We start from the raw sequence: 24357 nt of genomic DNA on the forward strand, positions 1-24357 counted from the left end.
GTCAATCATGACACGAATTCTTTAAGGGCTTCTGAAAGAAAGTCTTTTCTTCCATGGCTTTATTCATTGATACCAAAAGAAGAAATTTTAAACCGATTAAACCAGTTTTTTAAAGGACCCACGAACTACTTCGAAAGCCACGAAAGCACACGACAATAATTCAAAATTTTTCATTCAAAATTTTAGGAGATTGTGGTCTAGGTTAGGCCGTTTTTGCATGGCAATACGACTTTGTAACCTCCAACATTTCCATTTTTTCAAAATGCCACTAAATTTTTGTTCTCACTGACTCGAAGATAACACCAAAATCGCGATTAAATCGTGATTCATCAATTTCTTTGCGTGCGTTCGCTTAATTAACACAATTTGGCTTAAATTGAAGAAAAAAGTCGCATTTACATACTCAAGTACTCGTAGATATGTAAATATGTATTTAATGTAGAAGTCGGAGATATGCAAATGAGCGCCTCAACAGCGCCAGCAGCTAAAAAAAAAGTTAATTAAACACCAGAAATTGTGAATATTTTGACATTTTCGGGAGAAGGGTGCAATTTCGTTATCATTAATTCATATTTCTGCGCCTTCATTGCCAGATACTGACGACTATCAATTGTCTGTGGAATGTTATACACTATTCAATTAAATTTAAATTACATTAACAATAATAAATACAAAGTACATCGCGTGTTATTGCGCGACGCTCGCCGTTCACAAGCCAATTCTTTGAATAGAAAGCGAGCGCAAGGCACAGATCAGAGCAGAGCAGAGCAGAAGAAAAGTGAATAGTAAAAGTTCTGATGATAAGTGAATGAATTGGAGGCTGAATCGTCGATATCCATGTCATTTAATTAAACGTTTAAGCCTATTAGACGCACACAAACACAAACAAACAGACAATAAGTATAATAGTTGACAAAGCCTAGATTCTGGTGGCAGCAACATGATGTCATGGACAATGCGCAGCGGCCGAGAATCCATCAGCCGCTAGCTGCATTTGAATTAATTCATATTTTACATAGCACACTACATAGCACACACATACATACATACATACGTATCTATATTCGCTTGATAAATGGGTGGTTTGTGTGGCCCAACTCTAGCTCGGGTGTCGCACGCTCGTCCACTCAACCCGTTTTCACTTATCTTGTTTTCGAATTTGTTTTCGCTTTTTTCCAACGGTTTGTGTGTATATTGTATAATATTCATAAGCATATAAATTGGAGTAGTAACAGTAATAATAATGCAATTATACAAAAAAATTGTTTTAATTGATTTCAATTAAGCGTTAATTGAAAGCGTCAACCAAATGAATTGAACCCTCAGCATAAAAGCATACAAAATAGCTGCGTTTTTATACTACATAAGTATATCTATGTATGTATACAAATAAATATGTAAATGTTTGTGTGAATAATAAAGCGCTTTTAACAATATATAATATATGTTTGTTCATTCATTTAATTGAGAGTAATATATGTAATACATTCAAGGTATACATATATATGTATATTATATAATCTTAAAAATGTTCATTCATTTACATTTAAAATTATATACATACATACATGCATACATACATACATACACATAATAATAAAAAAATCGTAAGCTAAATACCAAATCTAAAATCGAAGCATTATTTTAGAGCTAACCCCCGTTTCCGAAAATAACTCTAATATTACCAGGCCACATATGAAAACTAACACAAAAAGTAGTAAACTACCTAGGCGTAAGTCAGGACCTCAGGCTAACCTTCTGAATACAAATCCTGCACGCCTCAGGAAAGGCAGTGAAAATCACCTCCCAACTAGCTGACTAATGGCCAAGATAGGGGGCCCCAGCCAAGGAAAGAGAAAGCCACTAATGTCGACGACAATCAGCGACCTATTACACGAAGCTGAGATCTGGGCAGATGTGTTTGAAAAGAAAAACCAGAGTGCAAGTCCTCGCAGCCCTCAGAGATGTATCAACATACCGAAACGTGTCAGGCGATGCAATATTAGTTATAAGTGGTAATGGCCCAATTGACCTTCTGGCATACGAAAGGAAAAAGCTGTGAGAGCTGAAGAAAACATCCGAAAACAACAAGCGTGCAATTGATCGAATAAAGAAAGACTCGATACTTGTATGACAATGAAGATGGAAGAATGAGAGTAGCGACCATTTTAATAAAAGACCTAAACTTATGGATAAACCATCAATTCGGGAAGTCGACTTAATCACAACACAATCCGGCCACGAATACTTCTAAAAGTACCTCCACAGAATGGGAAAAGTCGATGAGCCGTCATGCCCATACATTGACACGACAGAAGACGAAGCTGAAAAAACTTTCTTTGAATGGGTGCGATGGCAACAAGAACGCACCGCCGTAGAAGCCCTGGTTGACCCAATAAACGCGGACAATTTAATCAGCGCCATGCTGGAGAGTGAAGTAAACTGGGGGATTATCTATGTAGAAACTCCCAACAATTTTCAATGCAGCAAAATGCGGGACCTGGATGCAGGTGCGCAAATGTAAATCTCTCAATGAGTAATATGGAATGCCACCCTGAAGTAATGCAAATGTGGTTTTTAGTGACCTGCAAGTGGCTCATACCGTTGCTGTAACGACAGCACTGATAATGCGGAAGGCATTTTCCACTCCTCACCACTAAGAAAAAAATTTTAAAATTAAAACTTCCAGCCGTTCACAATGTTACTATTGAATTACAAAGCTCAGAGAGCTAATAAAGTGACAACTGAGAGCATTCAACCTACCAGAGAAGTTCAGATATGTAAAACGAAGGAGAAAAGACGAATGGAATTTACTCTAAACTAACCAAAAATAGAAAAGCTCATAAATTAAAACAAAACTTGTAATTTTTCTTGTTCGGTATACTCAGTCGAGGGTCTGTAGTTGACGATCATTAACAAAATATATATAATTTTAGATTAGTTTTGGTTCTGATTCAAACTTACGATCCCTCGTGTAGTGATGCCGCTTTATGTTGGTCGCTTTAAGGATGTAACTGTAAAATGAAGTCAATATATTTTTTGAGAATTGAAAAATATCCACCTTGTGCTTATGGTAATTGTTAGAAATATACAACTAATCGGAAAGAGCTGGGTATATAACGAACTTTGGAAATTCCAACCATCCCTTGCATCTTATATTCCGTGAATTGGCTCAATCAAATGTCAAATAATATTCTGTAAAACTGCATTTTTACTACGAACTTGAAAATGATCCGGATTTTCATCGAAAAATCATCTTCAGCGATGCGGCTCATTTCTAGCTGAATGGCTTTGTCAAATAGAAAAATATGCGTTATTGGTCAAGCAGCAATCCACATCTATACCATGAGTCACCATTGCATCCCGAAAAAGTAACGGTTTGATGCGGTTCATGGGCCGGAGGCGTCACTGGGCCGTGCTTCTTCCGTGATGTTCAAGACCGGCACGTTACTGTAAGTGGGAATCGCTACCGCTCAATGATAACCGAATATTTTTGGTTCGAATTAGATGACATGGGTTTGGACAATATGTGGTTCCAACAGGACGGCGCCACAAGCTACACAGCGAGTGTCGCAATCGATTTATTGAAAACCAAGTTTTGTTAACGTGTTATTTCACGAAATGGCCCAGTCAATTGGCCGCCTCGGTCGTGCGATTTGATGCCGTTAGACTATTTAATGTGGGACTACGTCAAGTCTATGGTCTATGCCAACAAGCCAGCGACGATTGATGAACTTCGTGCGAATGTCGAAAGTGAAATTGCAGCAGTATGATTGAAAACCGTCGAAAATTGGGCTCAGCGTCTGAACTTCTACAAGCATGCCCGCGGTGGCTATGCAAAAGAAATCGAGTTCCATACAGGAATAAAGAAATATGATATATTTTTTACATCACTTTTCACTTATGTGAAGCATCCACCGATTTTTTTTTTTAATTTTTTAATTTTTTCAAATCATATACCTCACAGTGGCACAATGGCAATAGCCATATTTGTTTATGAATTCATGCCGTAATTACAAGAACTATTAATTAGCAAGTGCGCAATCAAAGTTTAATTGTTCTTATATAGAATTTGAATATTTGCAGTACAGTTATGTTATACTTTGATACATGTTTAGACACATTGATCATCAAAAATTCCGAAGCAAAGTCTTTAATGTATTAATACCCTCGCATGTCTTATGAGCATGAAATTCACTCGAATTCCGCGTGAAAATTACTATAAACAGACAGACATACTTCCACATATCAATATTTATGTCAAAAGAAGCACATGCACCTCAACGCTACGAATATTTGAAATACCGCCACAAACAGCTTTGAATAATTATCTGCCACATAATATGTGGAGTCTATAGGAAGGAAATGGTTGGGGCTACGCTGCAACAGCTTCAACGCCTGTAAATATGCTTGCATGTGCTAAGTAAGTGTGTATATAATTTACGTTAAGCCAAAGCAGTAACTGCCACGCCACTCTACTCAACTTCACTCAACTCAATTTGGCAATTCACAACTTAAGCTCATAAATAATGCCACACTTGCGCACTTCAATAATGAATTAGGCAAATGCTTTAATATTCATCATGCAATTAAAATAAGCCTCTACGACGCTGCCGCTGCTGCCGTGTACGCATTGCCGCTTGTGCTTTGCCCTTTGCTCTCGGCAGACTCTAACAGTGCTCGTGGGTTGTTCGTGCCGATGGCGCAAAGTCGCCATATTTTCGCTCGACATGGCGAAAAGGGAATTCACTTAAGTTCGCAGGTGCTTTGTTTTGCTGTTTTTGTACATGATTGTTGGTATGCGTGCAGACTTGTATGAGATTCACGCGTCGTTTTGGCCAAACACTGGCGGGGGTGTGCTATATGAAACAGCGAATGGCGACTCAACGGCATATTTTGTACGTTATGCACGGTAATATGTAATGCGACAGTTAAGGGGCTTATGACATCAATGTAACCGTGTTATTCAATTAGTGATGAAGAAGGCAGTGCTTAAGTAAAGACTTTTGGAAAGGGTGAGCGCAAAAAGAGTTCAAAAAAGTATGAAAAGAAGTTATTCAAGCCAAGCCTCTTAAGCAAGCTCATGCACAAATTCACTCGCTGCGAGCAAATATCACATTTGGAAATAAAAAAAAAATTAAATTGCTTTACTTTTTTTATGAAATTTTCGTAACTGCAATTTATATACCGCAATTGTGTTGCCAACTGCGAAAAGTTTGACGACGTCAGCAGCCAAAGTTTGCACCTCGCTCATGCCTCACCTCGCGCAAGTGCTTGCACCGCATGCAAACAAAGTGTTGATCATGTGATTTTAATTTGCTGGAATTTGCGGAAAGTATTAAATCTGTGTCGCGCTTGAGTTCACACTTAATGAAGGGAAACTTATGTGGGTACATACATATACATATGTATATATTTATATATGTCATGAATATTCAGCAGAAATGCCTACCCTGCAGTAAAACGTAATATTTAGAGGCCTACTAAAGGTTACATCACTTCGAGGCGGCTCCAGACAATTATTGAAGAAGTGTAGTTTAACCCAAAAACTAGTAGCAGAACCCAAGTTTCAGCCTTTATGTAGAGTACCGCAGGGATGAGAAGTAAAGCCAAAAAATTTTATGAAACCACTTGGTTTATAGAAATATGAGCGAATACCAAGAAAATACTCAGCTCACTAAGCAACATGTGAAAGAAGTTGTTCAATATTGGCTAGTCGAAAAAGTATTTTCGTATTTTGTCCAGGTTCACTCACTTCCCTTCTGGAAATTCCGATGTGAAAGATGCACCTCGCTCTGATCGACATATTGTTGAAAAAGTCGATGAAAATATGGAAAAGATTGACCAGGACCGTCACCTAAGCAGCCGTGACATCGCTAAGGAACTTAACATTCATTATCAAACGGGTTTGTACTATTTAAAAACGGCTGGCTACAAAAAGAAGCTCGATGTTTGAGTATCACATGAATTGGCTGCGAAAAAATTAATGGACCGAATTAACATCTGCGATTCTTTGCTGAAACGAAATGAAATCGAACAATTTTTGAAACAAATGGTAACAGGAGACGAACAGTGGATCAAATATGACTATAATGTGCGAAAAAGATCATGGTCCAAGCGTGGTGAAGCTCAAGAAATCGTCGCAAAGCCAGGATTGTCGCCTCGAAAGGTTATGTTGAGTGTTTGGTGGGATTGAAAAGGTATCAGGCACTATGAACTGTTCCAGCCTGGTCGAACGATTGATTCTGCATTTTACTGTCAATAACTGATGAGACTGAAGCAAGTAATCAAAAAAAAACGGCTAGAACTGATCAACAGAAAGGGCTTCGTTTTTCAACAGGACAACGCTAGACCACACACATCTTTGATGACTCCTCAAAAACTGGGAAAGCATGGCTGGGAGGTTTTGATGCATCCACCATATAGCCCTGACCTTGCACCATTGGACTACTATCTGTTTCGGTTAATTCATTACTCCCTTAATGAAGTAAAGTTGGCTTGAGGAGAAGCCTGTGAAAATTATTTGTCGCAGTTTTTCGCCCAGAAACCGCCAAAGTTTTAGACTGATGGAATAATGTGTCCAGCGGAAAAATGGCAAAAAGTGGTCAACCAAAATGTTACATATTTGTTTATTTAATTATTAGTATAAATATAAACAAAACATAAGTTGAAGTTTCATTAAAAATACGAAAAGACTTTTTCGATCACCCTATATTTTACTCAAGTCACCTATGTATACTATGTATGTATTTGAAAAAAAGTTTTTCATAGACGATATGCAATTAAAACTTAAAATACCTTTAAATAAAAAAAATATTAGCCGCGGCTTGTGAAAAAAGCGAAAGTTCAGTCAATAAAAAATCACATAGAGAGACACTTTGTTATTGTAATATGAGAAACTATTGTTTATAGAACACAATTCTGAAACTATTTCAAAATAAGTGTATAAATATTAATTAATTATGACAAAAATGTACAATTTCGGAAAAAATTTTGCTTTAAAGTTCAGTCTCCTTGACAAGTAGTCCATGCTCCAACCCTTTTGGACCAGTTTGGGTATGTATTTCAAAAATGTTTGCTTGCTCAGTTGTTGAACAAGCACATGTGAATGTGAATGAAAAAGTATAAAAACTAATTAAAATTTTGTTGGGTAAAAAGTTTTGCAAGAAACAAAAAGACGAAATTATGGAGTACCGCAGGGCGTATGAGTGATGAAAATTGCATTAACACATTTTCAACGCGAGATTATGTGGAATTGTTTATTTTGTCCTGCTTTTATTGAAGCGAGATTTTTCGAGGGAGTTATTAAATATTTCACTGTCATTAGCAAATAAGGGGGGGTTATAGGGGGCAGGAGAAACTACGTTAAATGTCACACTTTTGGTGTCAACCCGGGTCCTAAGAAGGGCTTAGATCAGAAATTTAACTAAATTTTTTGATTTTGCGCAAATCTTGAAACTTAGTGCCGTTCCGAAAAGTTTCTACGAGTTTAGGTCAAAAATTTTATAACTCCAAACTGAAACAGAGTTTTTAATGAAACTCTTCTTTATTTATTTTTAATTGCGAAAAATAGTTTTCTACCAGCAAAAACTTAAATTGCAGTCATTTTCTACACACGTATACACGATATCTAACCAAACTTAAAAAGAAATTCATATATGCACACCTTAATAATTTATTCTAATTCGAAAACTTAACCAGCAGAAGCTTTTACAACAACTACTCGCTCACTGTAGACACCAGCACAAAAGCATACACGCTGCCAGTGTACATACACATGCATAGCATAAATATTCAATGCAACAGCTTTGATGTTCCCATACGGCAACTCCGCCCTCCCCCTGCCGCCTGCCGCCTGCTCTAATAACGACGTTCGGCGAATGCAAACGAAGCATAACTTAATTTAATATGCAAAAAATGATTAAATTTCTTAAAATTTTCAAACCCACCAAAAGCAAGGGCGGGAGTAGAGAGAAAGCAAGTACAACAACAACAGCAACAACAAAAAAGAAAGTAAAAACGCACTAGTGGACAGTAAAGTGAAATTGGATTTTCATAAAAGTGCCGCATGAGAGAAGATGTGAGACACTGAGGGAGTGGTGGGCAGCAAGCGGTTGTCAGGCAAATTTGCTGCGTTTTTGGAGTTAGCATACTTTTTTCAATTTCACTTTTACTTTTTTCATTTGTGCTGCCAATTGAAACCGCGAATGGAAAAATGTAAATTTAATAATTCTCATTTTTTCACTTTTTATTTTCTGGCGACATGATGCGACCAGGCCAATCTCTGTAAATCTGAAAACTGCTTGTAAATCTCTGTTTGATGTGTGTGTAAGCGAGTGTGTATGTGTGGATAATGCTTGCCTGGCGTCGGGTTTTTTATGTGAATATGAATATGGATGCGCGAACGTTTGGCGGTGACGCTTAGTGGTCGCCGCGCGATTTGCTGTTGGTGACTGGCTTTTGGCCAAAAGCTTTTGGTTGACAGCAAATTTTACCTTAATGCGGTTAGCTGGTGTGCGGCGCATTTTAAGCGCGATTTTTGGAGTTTTATATTTTATTTTAATTTTTTTTAGGTGGTTGGGTGCTTTACGGCAATGAAATTCAGCGACTGCGGTTCAAGCGGGGTTGTTGGTGTGTGCTTATTGGTTTGCTGTGATTTTTAAACTCCCCACCGATAAGTGACATGTGAGTTTCATATAATACTTAAAGCTTGAATCTACTTTTAAATCAATAGGCAATAATTTATATATTCTTGCAAGTTGTTGCTACAGAGCATTATAGTGTTGTTCACCTTACGGTTGTATGCATCACATAAAACTAAGCGAGATAGATATAGGGTTACATATATAGTATAAAACATCAGGTTGACGAGAAAAGTTGAAATCCGGTTGACTGTCTGCCTGTCCGTCTGACCGTGAAAGCTGTAACTCTAATAAAAATTACGATATGATAATAAAAATTAGGCGGAGTTCGTAGATGAGCATACTCAGACCACTGCCATGCTACTATTATTAGAAAATAAAATTCTTTGACATTTAAGATTTGAATTATCTCTTTGAAATGGTGGCCGTGGCTACGTCTGAGATGATACATCCATTGAGTCCAATTTTCGATGACTCGTTCAAGCATTTCGTCTGGTAACTAGCGAATGACATGGGTGATGTTTGGCGCCAAGGCCTGAGCAAGCTTAAAGTGAATAGATGTGAAGAAGAAGAAGATTGACCAAAAAGACTTTAAACTTTACATAGCCCCACAATAATAAGTCTAACGGTGTAATACCACACGATCTCGGTAGCCAATCGACCAACCCAAAATGTGAAATTATCTACTAACCGAAGTGTTCCCTCAATAAATCCATTGATTGATGCGATGTGTGGGAAATGGCGCCGTCTTGTTGAAACCAAATGTCGCCGAAATCACGATCTTCAAATTTAGGCATCAAATAGCCGGTTATCATCTCACAGGTGTCATTTTTGAAGACATAAGGTCCGATAATTCCACCGGCCCACAAACCCTTATATTTTACATGGCCATTGTGCCAGAAATGGGCCTCGTCGCTGAAAAAAATTTGTCTCGAAAAGGTCGGATCTCCTTGGAACTTTTTAAGAGCTCATAGTGTGAAGCGATGTCGTTTGAGAAGGTCGAGCGGTTTCAGTTCTTGCACATCTGCTTCACACTTAAGATCTCGACGTAAAATGCGTCAAGTCGTTCCATACGTCAGTCCGAGTTGCTGCGAACGGTGCTCCACGGTCTTCGTGTACACTCTCAGCAACGGCTGCTATATTTTCTTCCCTGCGTGCTGGGTGTGGCCAATTCTATCGAATATTATCCAATAATGAGTGCTATGTTTCAAGATGGCTGATGGTGTTGCGAATAGTGTGCTCAGTAGGCCGATTATGTTGACCATAAGTCGAATGAAGAGCGCGAAAAACATGATTTACAGAACGTGAATTTTTGTAATGAAGTTGATCTGTCGAAAAAAGGCTATTGAAAAAAGTACCTCCCCTTGGATCACCCGTTATATATCTTAAAATGCCGTTAGTAATGTAGTGCGATTAGTTTTCAAATTCCATTGCGCTTATAACTGGCATTACAAATAATTTAATAAATAACTCTTTATTTATTTGATGAAATTTATTATTTATGTTGCCATGATGTCTACATAGGCCACTCACTCCTCTAACGGCCCAAACACAGCACTCATACCCATACATACACATCTACTAGAATTCCACCTTAATACGAACATTTTATTATTTGCACGTACCTACAAAGGTATATATGTATGTACATATAAATTTTTGTAATCTCATATTCTCACAAGTCCTCGCATGCCTTTGCTTTGCACTCGTCTTCCTATGTACCAGGGGCTTGTGAAGAACTTAAATGTTTACGTATAATTAAGCACTCATCCTTTTGTCGTAATTAAATTTTGCATGTGCACATTCCTATTTTGCACCGACAAAATTTCAGCCTCGAGGCTCGTCGGCCATCACGGTCGTGCCAACATGGCAGCCTTAACAGCAGCGCAAGCGAACGACTTTGACTGTGATGAAGTGCTGTGTCGCGACAAGTCCTCTTAGCCCCTCCTGCTCGCTTTCCCTGCCTGTCTTCGAACAAATGCGTTCTACAAGGGAGTGTGTTGAAGATATGCAGTAATACATACATATATTAATTTTTCATGTAGGAATACACTCTAAGTCCACGCTTCATGAACAACAACATGATGTGGGGCTTGAACCATATAAGTCACATATGCTCAGACATATTTGCATGCATGATAAGTATATAAGATATATTTTTACACAAAAGTTGACCTGGTCTAATAACACAGCAAGTTCCGATACTTTATTATTAACAATAACAAATTCCAGACCAGTTTGAGAGTAGTTCTGCATCAAAACACTAAGTCTGGCATCATCACCAAACAACTGGTTGTAAAACTAGACTTCGAGGCACTGTTTTGGAGTACGGCATTGCATTTACAACGTGGTTACGTCAATCAGACACGTAGTGGATAGTAATTGGGGCCGCTGCGAGGCAACTCTTCAACATCATTTTTGTCTTAATTAAGACATTCGCAGGTTGAAGTGCTTATGTACATAGTTTCTCTTCAAGCGCCTGTCTTTTGTACGAGTAAAATTCAAGTGTACATGCTTTAGTCAAATTTTAAACGAATTTCGCTGAGAAAAGGACTTTTTGTAGTTTCATATGCTAGAAAGTATGCTACAAAAAGCCGAATATTGCAGACTGATCCTACACAAAAAAGAACTAGCTATCAGAATAGATGACTCTCTAATACCAAACCGAGTATAAATCAAGTAACAGTTGTTAAAAGACCGTGGAGAATAGCGAAGGAAAGCCAATTAAAAGGGATGGAAAAGATTGTGGTCAACCATATGAGACCGACGGAGCTGAAAATCGCACCCCTACATGCCAGTCAGTACACGTACAGAGCAGGCAGACACCACACACTACTCACGGCTGATCTTCAGGATTCACTGGATAATGCCGAGATTGCGATATGCGCATTTCTGGACACCGAAGGTGCTTTTAATGATGCTGAGTCTCACGCAAGCGTGATCAAGGCACTGGAGAAAAGGAACATGGCGGCTACAGTATGCAGATGGATAAAGACTTTACTGCGTCGTAGGGTAGCTGAAACCATTGTGGGAGGGAAGTAAGATTCGTCTTAGTACCCGAGGGGCTGCCCACAGGATGGAGTTTTATCGCCCCAGCTATGGAGCCTAATAGTAGAGAGTTCACAAACAATGGGATTCGGTGTCAAGGGTACGCCGATGACATTACCATAAATGCGCGAAGTAAATTTAAGAACACTTTCTGCGACATAGTTAAGTCTATCAAAGGGTAGGGTTAAATATCAACCCATCAAAAACAACCATTGTCCCTATTACAAAGTTAAGATCTCTTCCGGGCTTGAGGCCCCTAACACTCGAAGGTAGGGAGTTTGAAGTGTCTAAAGAGGTTAAGTTCCGTGGCCTCACATTAGATTCAACCTTACAGTGGAGGAGGCACGTGGATTTAACACTGCCCAAAGCCACCAAGTAATTCATAATGTGTTGACGCCCAGCAGACAGATCCTGGGGCTGCATGCCAGGTATCACAAAATGACTGTATACTATGATCGTGAGGCGAAAGAGAACATAATGTAAATCTATAAAGGAAGGCTCTATGGGAAGACACAGCACTGGCTATTCTTCCAAGGGACGGCGTTGCGAAGAGGGTTAACTTTACAAAGAAAATCAGAGTTACTCTCGGCAGTAATTAGGAGTGTATAGGAATGCTTAACCGCCTATCAGTTTGGAACCGTGTATACCTAATCTGGGCATAAAAAGGTAGTCGACAATGTGCTGACCGACGAACGCTCAGCGGAACCGCCCAGGATGATGGGACCAGAACCATGCATTGCCTTGGGGTCCCACACTACAAAGAAGGTGCTCGGCACGGAAGAGAGAACAGCATTGACAGCAGGATTGCATCATGCCAAGCTACTTCTGGGAGGGTACAACATTACAAGGTTTAAGGAAATGATCAACCTCCCCCGAGATAAATTTCGTCTCCTTGACGCGCCCAATGCAGGGCACTGCAGGTTCAGGAAGCCCGTAACCAATAATGTCATGTTTTCTGCGACATGGAACAAAAAACTCCAGAACACCTGATTGCCCAACAATTTGCAGAAGCTGGCCCAAAGCCCTAGGTTTCATCTACGTGGGCAAGGACCACATTACCCCAGTCGCGCCCAGCAGGCTCCTGGAATTGTTCGGAACACTGGACCTCTGAGACCATATGTCATATAAGAGAAGGCACAATAGACCATGGGTCGCAGTTCAAAGACTCCCTATCTAACTCCAGAAATATTATGGAGTCTGGTTAATAAATAGACAACAGAAAGTGTTTAAGTTATTGTTACACAGAATAACCTAAACTACAGTCTCAGCGAAATACTATTATTTGGATACTGAAAGAGCACTATTAGTTACCGGGAAGCGGATATTTCCTGCTAGTATGGGAAGCCTATCCAGTTTTTTTCTCAATTCATTTGCTAAATATTTATCTAGTTTACTTCTCTTCCACTTCGGAATAACGTGAGCTAATCATTCAAGTGAAACGAAATTACCTTCTTTATCGAAATCGCACTTCACTTGATTAATGAATTATGTGCCGCTACATTATACAAACCGAAAATTAGCATTCGAAAAAATGGCGGAATAGAATAAACTGGCCAAACGGATTTCCGTCAAACACACGGTCAATAAAACGAATATCATGCAACCGCAACACAATATTCTTATGAAAATTGAAAAAAAAGTCAATTTTTTACACATTACAACAACACAATAAACGAAATAAACATAATAATTGTGGCATTGAAGACAATTTACAACAAACGCCAAGACAAGATTGCAAACGTCGAAGGAAGGAATGAATGAATAATGAATTGGAAATTCAAAAATCACAAAAATTTTGCTGAATTTGGCCGGCGAATAATTGTAGTAGCGAACTAATGATGATATTATGCAGCGCACAATTGGGGTGACACCCTCTTGTAAGTCAAGCGATTGCTGTTGTTGCTATTTTTTATTTTGCTATTTTTTTTCGAATTGTATTTTGGTGTGAGATTAGCAGAAGAGCGCTTCAGCAAGTATCAGACACAGCAGGCACATGTTTGTTTGTGTTATTGTTGTTGTGGTTGCTATTTCCACTTGAACGCCGACAATTGTCAAATCACGCTCAATTGTTGTTATAATACATTACTATTACATAAACTTGCAACATAGCTTGTATAAGTGTGTGTGTGTGTGTGTGTGTGTGTGTGTGTGTGTGTGTACTTAGCAACCTTCTGTCACATTGGCAGTCGAGCTCATGCACCAATCTGTTTTTGGTAGCTATCACTATTACAACAAATAACACGCATCGTCGTCGTCGTCGTCGTCGCAAGCATGCACACCGGAAGCGAACTCCTGTGGTTAAGCTGTTTTTTAGTGGCTGCGCTGATGAGGCAACCCGGCGCGCCACAAAAGGCGAGAAGTTGGCAATAATGCGCTGCATGCGGTCCGCTTGTCGCGCGTCTAACTGTGTTTTGCCTAACCGTACAGGCGTTCGTCCTTCGTCCTGTGTGCAATAAGGTCTATGAGCTTGTGGAAAGTGATGCTTCTTTTGTGCTTGGATCGACATACGCTTTTGCATGCCGCAGTGTTTGTTTTTTAATGAACTCGAAACACCCTTACTTACGCCCAATTAAATCTGCAAGTGGCAATGCCACCGAACGGCACCAGTATCAGCACCAAGGCCTTGGGTGTGTAGTCCGTGTAAGGCGTTAGTTGGTTGGGTAGCAAATATGGGTTGGAAAAATATGCACCGCTGTGATTGTTTTTGGTGCCATGTAATTGGTGAGCAGGGTGTTCTTTTCATATTTCAAAAAAAAAAAAGAAGAGAGAAAAACAAGCCGACTTGCCTTCAGTGGGTTGAGGAGTTTGAAACTCGGAATTTGCGAAAGTTCTTTTAAAAGAGTGTTGGTATTTCGGAACTGGACATAAATGTAGAAGTTTTTGAAATCATTAGAATATACAACGAGCTTCTTCGGGGATGACAACACAACTCTGAACTTAATTCTTCCATAACTTGACAACCTTCTTAGCTTGATTCTTCCTAAACTTGACTTCCACTTGTTTTTTATACTCTTCGGGCTTTTTTAGAGGCAGTATATTGCGCAAACTTCTTCAACAGCGGATAAGAAGAGATTTCCTCGTAAATTTTCATTCTTCAAATATCTCTGCAGTGAATCCGTTAAAAATTCTATGAGAAATCAATCTCATTAGTTTGACCTATTTATACCACTAAGTAAAAAGATCCAAAATCAACACAAAGGATCCTCAAAAACTCGATTCTTATACTGGCCTACCAACTCTTAGTAATGTCAGATGGAGATTGAGTTTAAAATGAATTGTTATACGGGACGCCGCTTTTTGCGAATTATAAGAGCGACTAGATATCTAAGTTTGGTACTTCGTCTAGTCCCTTCAACTGCGAAGACGAGTTTTAGATGTTGGATAGAGGCATAGGAGCTCTTCCAGCGTCTCTCTTTTGTCTACTTCTCGACACTTTCTGCATGTGTCGTTACATACGCTCATCCGGTTCGTATGTGATGGCAGTAGGTTACGATTTAACTGGCCGGCAGCCCTTCAAGGCCATGTGAGCATAAAACACGCAAGTTTTCCTTCGGTGCTCTTGCTCATGATCTTGGTGATGCTGTAGGTACTTAAGGCATTCCATCTCGCCGTGATCCACCTGTCAACTCTATCGCAAATTTCATTGTATACCATTTTTGTTACTTCAGTATTTCCTGTGCTGGTTCGGTAGCCAAATGTGTGACACTTTTCGCGGTCTCAACCACTACGTTTCCCGGGATTCTTTTTTGCCCTGCAACCAGTATATTGGCAGCCGCTACACCAGCTGCCTCCCTGCTTCTAAGGACTACTTTGACGCAATGCGATATGAGATTATTGGCTTAATTGTCGCCTGGTTATTTATCCTCTTTAGGCTGTTTCCTGCGTTGTTAGCTTCAGCCGCCTGCCTGACCACAAAGACTTCAGGATGGAAGATACTGCAGTATTTCGCAAGCTTAAAGGGTCACCTAAGAACCAGCTCCGAGCTCCCATTTCGTTTACCATTTGGATCCATCTGTGCAGATGTTGTAAGTTTCTCAAGAGAGTCCATCCTTTTTAGTGTGACCTAAGACCTTCTCTCTCAAATAAACTCTGAAAGTTTGTGGTCTAATTTATTTACCGACCCCTTGACTTGTTGAACTAGTTGAATTATTCCCCAAGGCTTTTGTGGAGAATTCACTTAGTGCCACCAGTCTTTTAGCTGATTTTTCTGTATAGCCTGCTCCTTTAATGTCAATTGATGGCAGATTTAGTAACCTTTCTAATGCATCCGCTGAAGTTGTCATCAGGGCTCCTGTAAGGATCCTCTACAACTCTAGTAATTCTTCCAAAAGACCTTCCCTCAATATGGGTATACTCAAAGGCGAGAAGACTTACTTCTCATATTACTAAACATTACGAAAACACAAGTAGTTGCCTCAACATTTAAAAGAAAACAGAAGAAGTCGTCGGAAGAAGTAACCTACCAACAACAACTCTAGCAGACGCCCATTAAATATAAATTTGTCCAAAGCATGGCCATAAATTAATCACATTTACGTCAACTTGGCTATTTTCGTAAAGAACGCTTCATTAAATCACAGTTGACAGCTTTTGTGCGAGTGCCCGTCTGTATTCATACATCCATAAACGAGTATATTCGTATATACAGTTACACATGTCCAGCCCACTTAGTCAAATACACCACGTTTCCTTAGGTTTGTTGTCATACTCGGCTTTCCTGTGTTTGTAATTGTTTTCGTTTTTATTCTGATATCTGCTTGTTGTTGTACTTTGCTGCTGTTGTTGTCATCGTTAACGTCATCAGTGCAACGCAAATCTCATTCCAGACATTTTAATTGTCATGAATTTCTAAGTAGTTAACCATCCCCTTGCGCACAATATTAGCTACAAGAAATGCCAACAACAATAACAACACGAGCAAGAACGATTAAATAGCCGACTAAGCTATGCTTCTAACGATTTGCTAATTACGTCCGTGTCATTAAGCCACTTAAAATTAAGCAAACAAACAAACAAACCGGCGAACAGGCAAACAAATTTATTGCGAGCAAGTGTCGCATTTTGTACCGACAATTTGATGAAATACATGCCAACAACATCAACAACAACAACAACACGTCAGGTTATAATGTTGAAAAAATGTCAAAGCGAAAAGGAAGTACCAGGAAGCATTTGTAGAGCAGCAGCAGCGCAGGCAGACAAAGGGAAAGTGAAGTTGAAGGAAGCAAACAGCAGGCAAAACAAAAAAGAGCCCAGAAACGGTAGCAAGCGACAGGGAAGTGCAGCAAGGGGCGGCTGTGGAACAACCCTCCGTCCACGCACACGCACTTACAAGGGCGCATTTAGGAGGAATTTTTTTCCAACAGCGCCAGCAAATCTGCGACAATCGGTGTCAACCCTCGCATCCTTGCAATGTAAACATTACTAAATAATAATAATATGTGCTCAGCGCTCGGCCGATGCGTGGTCACTGGTGTGACGCAGCGGGCGGGGTGTAAACGGTAGTATAATTGTTATGTGGCAATGGTTAAATTAGCAATTGATTATGAAGGATGTGAGCGACCAGCGGCAGCAGCAAACAAAAAGCAAAGCGTAAACATTACTGGAGAGCCACTCGAAAGCTAAACGAGTTGAGGAAAATAAAAACAAACGGAAATATGAACTAAAATGCTCCAATTAACGAGAATTGAATTTCGCGAAGAGAAAAAGGGATAACTAGGAGAGTAAGCAAGGACTAGATACGATTCCGAAGCGAACCGAAGGCACTATAGGCAATTGCAAGAATATAAGAGATGCAAAATATTTCGAAAGATATGTTAACATTTCTTGAAAACATAGGGAAGCTCACCGAATGTAAAAATTGAGGCTTTCTAAATCCTCTATAATGAAAAGAGAGTGTAGGAAATCGACCTAATACATATAACTCACTTTAGTATCGGTAATAATTATAAGGTTGAACGAACCAACGAACATCCTTTTTATATCTTTTTATTGGCTTAGGAGAGGCTTCTAATTAATTCCGGCAAGAAGAGTGTTCCGTCATACTAAGAGTACCAAATTGCATATCAATACCTTTCTAAGTGTTTCAGTCCAAACTCAAATGTAGCAAAATAATTTTAACTTTGGCAGAATTGAAGCTTCCCTTTCACAAATGCATTTCTTATTGGTTCCAACAAACCGGCATCTCCTTGAGAAGAAAAGGGCTTTGGCAAAATTTCAGGTCCAAATAGAGGTACTTTTTAATAGCCTTCTTTTGACAGATCACGTGTGAATCGTGTCAATTTTTGTTCAGTACGGGTGCGCATTTCGCTCATGGGTTCTTGAAAAGTTTCAATAAGATCCTACGTTTTCGATCCAAATGTTCAGCGATTAGGCCAATTTTTGGCTGGGTTCCAGAAACCGGTGGAATCAACGGTCCATATTTCTTCAAAATGATGCTGGCGAGAACGTTCCTGTCAATGGCGACCGATATCACGCCACGATAACCGACCATTTGATGCTTCAAATTGAAGGCCGCGATCTCGGCAATATTTGGTTTCAACAAGACAGCGCTACTTCTCACACATCGTATCAATCAATGGATTTATTGAGAAAACACTTCGGTGAGCAGATATTTTAACGTCTTGGGCCGGTCGATTGGCCACCAAGATCGTGTAATATCACACCGTTAGGCTTTTTCCTGTGAGGATATTTAGAGTCTAAATTCTTATCGGAAAATACCGCTAGTAGTAGGGAACCTCGAAATGGATCACCCTTTATTTTATAGAGTACTTGATGTTGCCTTCTATATCTTAAAAACTGCAGGGTGAACCCTCCTAGTTTTTAAGGTTCTGAAATAATTTTTATAGAGTATCTTTTTACAATTTAAATAACTAACGTTAGACCTAAAGCAATGCTAAATAAAGTTGTGCCGAGACGGCTCAAACAGCTTATTGAAGGACCACTTAAGACACTTTTTGAAAATATTCAAATTTTTTCGTGAACTCTCCATGTCATTTCTCACCGAAAATTTTTGTTCGTCAAACGATTTTCTTGATTTATATAACAACATAATTTATAGCAATCAGACTCGTTAAAAGCCTTTCTTATCCCCGTTAATCGATATGTCTATAAAAATATGATTTTGTCCACAATAATCTAAAAGACTTCACTTTCACTCGCAACATTTCTTAAATACTTTGCTCTCCATCGCTTTCATAGCGCGCTCTAGCCTCTGCCTCTCAATAGGGCGGAAATGTGTCTCGGAACGTTTACCATCGTTACTAAAGAATTTTCGCCATTTACCAAAGCATGATTTCCTGCTTGTTACCTCCGCTAACATAGTGTGAGCGTCGACTTTGCTTATCTGCTCATCGGACACCCTGCTGTTACCCTCTGTCCACACCGATCCATTCGAAATATCGAAAGATTTTGTTGCTGTTGTGCCGGAAACAGCATGCTCTGCGGAAACATTAAGCGCAAACTTTTGTCTGTACGTCGCGTCGAGCCTTCGCCACGTTTGATTCCACATTAGTCGTTAATGACTTGGAATTGCGTGCACGTGACCAACATTTAAACGATACTCACCGCCTTCTTAGTTAGATGGGCGCAAATAAATCCAAAAACTCTACTGAGAAAGTGGGAGTTTGTGTGAGCGAAACTTATTGTTTAGACAAAATTATTTGCTCCACGACAAGGATAACTTATGGCAGATTTGTAAAGGTGGAGAGTTAATCCATTAATGTGGTAATTACTGTATCGTGTACGTGTTTTGTTGTGATTAGTGAAAATGAAATGACGGTAGATTTTTCCGAGCAAAGGTGAAAGGGAGGCAGTCACAGAATCTTCTTGGTTTAATTAAAGTACGGCTCCCAGCAAGAGTTCGTAGCATCCTTGAATTGCTTATTCTCAGTATGGGGAGAGTACAGCCGATTTTTTAGTTCGTAGATAGAGTTCCTCATATAGATTCGACGATCACTTTGTCTTTTTATATCTTTTTAATTTCATTCTTAAGAGTATATATGAAATACCAAAAGAAAGAAAAAAACCCTGTTGTACCCTACTTTTCGACAGAAGATTCTGTCTTCACTATTTTTTCTTTACAATACAACCCTTGAGCAGAGTTGTTTCCATGACAATCGGTCTATCTAGGTAAACGAAACGAACCTGAATTTATACTTGGCCAAGAAATGTTACCTAGATAGTTCCATTTAAGGAATCTTTCTGTCCAAACAATAATAATAACTGCTTCCATGCTTCCATTTTTGAAGACAAAAGCTTGTGCAAGGTATAACCACAACTCTTCATCTTCTCCATTAGCCTCGACCGAGTTTCGACTACGATTTTTTTGGAAAATTTATCGATACAAGACACATAACCTCAATTAATTCGAAATGTTGTCGGATGTAATCAAAAATAACTGAATATTGTTTGGGACTTTGCGGTTAATTAGAAGGGTCTAAAATCTAGTTTTCCACTAGATATTTATCAGCGAATTTATGTATCGATCTAACCTGAAATCATGTACTTCTCTCAGAAGCAATATTTTTCAACACTTCAGTTCAACAAAATATTTCAATAGAAAGTTAAAAAAAGATGCAAACACTCACCTATCACCACCGAAATTCCCGAAAATGTGACTACCAAAAGTAGTGGGCGTGCTGTGTAGCGCCGATGTGGGCGTAGTGCCGGACGATGTACGCGAGGTCAACGAAATCGGACCGCCAACTTCGATGGGCGAATCGGTATGACGGGAATTCGAAGTCGGACTATTGGGGCAATGTTGAGGCGTGGCGCGCGCACTGGGCGAAGGCGAACCAGCGCTTATCGAACCGACCGATTGCGAAGCCGATTGTGTGGTAAGCTGTGTCGACGAGAGCGGACGTTCATTGTCTGAGTCAATGGCATGCGGACTGGCCGATGGCGGACCGGGACTGTGCGAGCGACGCAACGATGGTTCATCATCGTCGATTTCGCCAGTAATGTCAGGCGAGGACTCGCGACTGTCGTGCAACTGAAAGATGAAATTAAATTATTAGAAGAAATAACTAATATTATACTATGGTGCAGGGTGTGTGAAAAAATGTGTGTACGTACCTTGTCCAGCGAACCGCTACTCTCGCCATTCTCGCGCTTGCGTTGCTCATCCTTAAGGCGTTCGGCTTTACGCCATTTTGCGCGTCGATTCTGAAACCAAACCTGCAATAACAAAAATGGCGTCAGTTTCACTTGGCTGCATTTTGTTGTATGCGTGTGTGGGTGGGTGAGTGGTTGGAATGTCCAAAGATAATTTACAATAATTTTATATATTAAGTGCGGTAGCCAAAGGGCGTAGTTGTGAAAATTGAAATTGGAAAAGTTTTCCGCTCAACAGACTCACGCTGTCAATACATACGCAGATACGCGCTTACACTCAAGCGCACAGCAAATGCATAACATGCAAACAATAAACCCAATTTTCCACCTCAGAAACTTTATCAATTTATTTATTATATGCCCACATGCGCACGCATCCTGCAGGCTCGTTAGCTCAACTCTGTGGAAGAATTTCGCATTACAAGCAAGTGGAAAGTGGAGTTGGGTTTGCCTCCATTCTCCACTCTCATTCGCCATTTGCTTTTGTTCCGGCTGTTTACGCCATTGTTGCAATCAAAAATAAATTAATATCAACAATGAAAACAAAAACAATAATAATTCCGAAGAATTGTTTGTACGAAGAATATGCGTTGGAGCAAGGGTAAATTGGCTGTGTGCCAAGGATTTCCGAGGAATGCAGGGACAAATTCTTGCTGCAGGATACGTTTGTAATATTTGCATGTTTTCAGACAATTCCATTAATTTAACACATCACTTCCCTTGTTAAGACAATGTACCGTTAACTGAGTGGGAAATATAAGTTACTGAGACTTCTTATATTTCTTTTTCTTTACAAAAATTTTTAGAATAAAAAAATAAAATAAGTTTTCAATTACATATTCTAAAATCTCTTTAGGGAATCATAATTTTATCATTTTCAAGCCAGACATTACTCCAGAAAATATAACCTAAACTTCGGTTACCTACAACGAAGTCAGAAAGAAAAGCTCGTTCGAAATGTTAGATTTCCAGTAAGTATTGTAAAATTTTCTAATTTCAAACCATACAGAGTTCATAGAGCTGTCTACACTATAGTCTTATAGGTTAAAGTATGCTGAGGACCACGCGGTGATTTTCGCGCCAAGCGTTACAACTCTCTGACATTAACGCAGTACGAGACGTATTAAAAAAATCGGCAAAAAAAAAAACTTTAACCGAAGATATTTCAAGGTCTATCTGATCTTGATTTTCATCAACTCGACTCATTTTGGAAACACAGATATTTGTTTCGTAAGACGTCGTAACGAAAAACTTAAATTATTATAATTCTTTATCAATTTTTATAATAGGGTTAAAATTCGTTGGAGCGATACTGAAGAAACGGGGAGTCGAATAGTGGCATCCCACGAAGTAACACCTAGTTTGAGAATTTTTGTAAAATAGGTTGGTCATCCGAATGGATGAAAACACATCTGCTCTGAGAGTATTCTCGACGCAATACTCACTGGGGGAAGCAGAGGGAGAGGAAAGACCTCCACTCCGTTGGAAAGACCAGGTGGAGAAGAACCTGGCTTCGCTTGAAATCTCCAATTGGTGGACCAACCAGCGAAAAGGAAGAACGACTGGCGCGTTGTCGCAATAAAGAAGAAGAGTACAACGGTATTTTGAGTACCAAAGACTCTTGATCCCCTATAATATGGTGGAAATATATCTTGGTTCCATTGGCATATCTTTAGTTGAAACGAACGGTGAGAAGTATACGAACTAAGGAGTGCCGAAATTCACTATTTGAAAGGTGTTTACCGTTATAACGTTAGCTGATTTGGATTCGCTAAACTTTAGAGAGTGTCGAATCGAACATATTATAAAAGCTATACAAAATCTTTTTTCTTCTATATATATTTTTTATAAGACAGAAACAAAAAATTGCGAGCAGACTAATGACGAAACGAAGGCGTCGTTAATTCAAATCCGTTGTAAAGCCTAAATAGATAAGCTTGAAATCTCTGCAGTATGGTTGTGCCTCAATAAGAAAGAAGTTTTTGAACTCACTTTCATCTGAGTGGTAAGGTAAATGAAACAACTGTCAATTCTGCTGTGAAGAAAATCCACAAATTATTTATGAAAAATCGTTACATTCACCTAGATTGACAGTTTGGTGTGATTGTTGGTTTCACCTAGTTATTGGTCATGGAGCCAAACACAGACTGCTCCAAATAACAGCAGAAGGGTATGGCAGAAGGAAGGTAATCTAATCCCAGCGGATGAAAAAGTTAAGTGATGTAATACCATTGGCTCTTCTCGCAAGGGACAGCATTACCAAAAGCATAAACTTCATCAACAAGTTTAAGATTACTCTTAGCAGTAAGGCTGAATGACATTATTCTACTCTTGAGCTACTGCTTAGGTACAATCAAGTGGTACACTGACGGCTCAAAAACGTCAAAGGGAATTGATGCAGAACTCGCAAGATCACGCACCAAACTCTCCATACCTATGGGAAGTTTTCTGATCGTATTTCAAACAGAAGTCTTTGCCATAAGTCGGAGCATAGAGAGAAACCGTCAAGGCAACTATCGCAATGAACGTATAACCATACTTAGCGATAGTCAAGCGGCACTTAAAGCAATCTCTGCCTATGAGATCAAATCGCTACTGGTACAGGAGTGTAGGAAACAGCTGAATAGCCTTGTGAAACGTAACCCAGTGCACCTCATCTGGGTGCCCGGTCACAAAGATATTACTGGGAATGAACTGGCTGATGAGCTCGGCCCCTCCGCAGTATCCTCTAACTTAGTAGGACGTGAACTATTCATCGCAGCGGGTTCCCATACTATAAAAGAGCTGCTCCGCAAGGTAGATGGTATTGGCAACAACTCAAAGGCATATGACATGCCAAGTTGCTAATGGGGGGTTATAACCTCAGTAGGTTTAAATATGTAATAAACCTCCCTAAGGGACAAATTCAGGCTACTTGTCGCATTCTACACTGGCCACTGCACTTATACAACATGGGCAAATTGCCGGTTCTGCGATAAAGAACCTGAAACTCAATAACACCTGAAAATTGACCGCATAGTAGTCTACATACGCAAAATAAAGGCCCTTGGCTCCAAGTTTTCAAACAGGGATCACATCATCATAAAAAAACAGACTAAGAAATTTGAGTTTTTTGTTGAATCCACACGCTAGAAATGCAACTAACTATTTCCAATCTGATACCCAACGATAATAAAAACCAGTTTTAACCATGTGTGTGACTTCCAAAGCACATTTTATAATATAAGCGGAAAAAATTGCACGCCAACCGTGCTCAGTTGCTTGGGGACGCTATAAAATCCCATCAAAAGTATTATCCCACTAAAAATACTATTTACTTGCGCATAAAGTTTAATGAAACAATCAGCCATTCATTTCAATAAAACAATCCAATTTATACTTCTAACTGTATGTGTGTCATGTGAATGTGTGCGTTTATGTATGAGCCCATGTACACGAGGCTTCCTTCCGCAATGGTTTTACTTCCGATTTTCGCTGATTCCTAGCAGTCTAATGGGATTTGTTAGAGACAATTGCATGCAACCGACCAACACAATAAGAGAGATGAAGGCGG

General features: G+C 39.4%; 1 protein-coding gene across 4 annotated transcripts in view; it reads right to left on the reverse strand.

The window, feature by feature from the left end:
* Positions 1–24357, reverse strand: part of LOC120769791 (homeotic protein ocelliless) — a 150577-nt gene that overhangs the window by 42906 nt on the left and 83314 nt on the right. For all 4 annotated transcript variants that reach the window (XR_005704887.1, XM_040096976.1, XM_040096977.1 and 1 more), the window contains 2 exons: positions 20766–20867; positions 20279–20682 (listed from right to left, as the gene is read on the reverse strand). Coding sequence is in view for 3 of the 4 variants with exons in the window: in XM_040096976.1 (XP_039952910.1) it covers positions 20279–20682; positions 20766–20867 (506 nt within the window). In the remaining variant the exon portion in view is untranslated. The remainder of the gene's footprint in view (positions 1–20278; positions 20683–20765; positions 20868–24357) is intronic.

This window comes from Bactrocera tryoni, chromosome 2, assembly GCF_016617805.1.
Source record: "Bactrocera tryoni isolate S06 chromosome 2, CSIRO_BtryS06_freeze2, whole genome shotgun sequence".
Taxonomy (NCBI): domain Eukaryota; kingdom Metazoa; phylum Arthropoda; class Insecta; order Diptera; family Tephritidae; genus Bactrocera; species Bactrocera tryoni.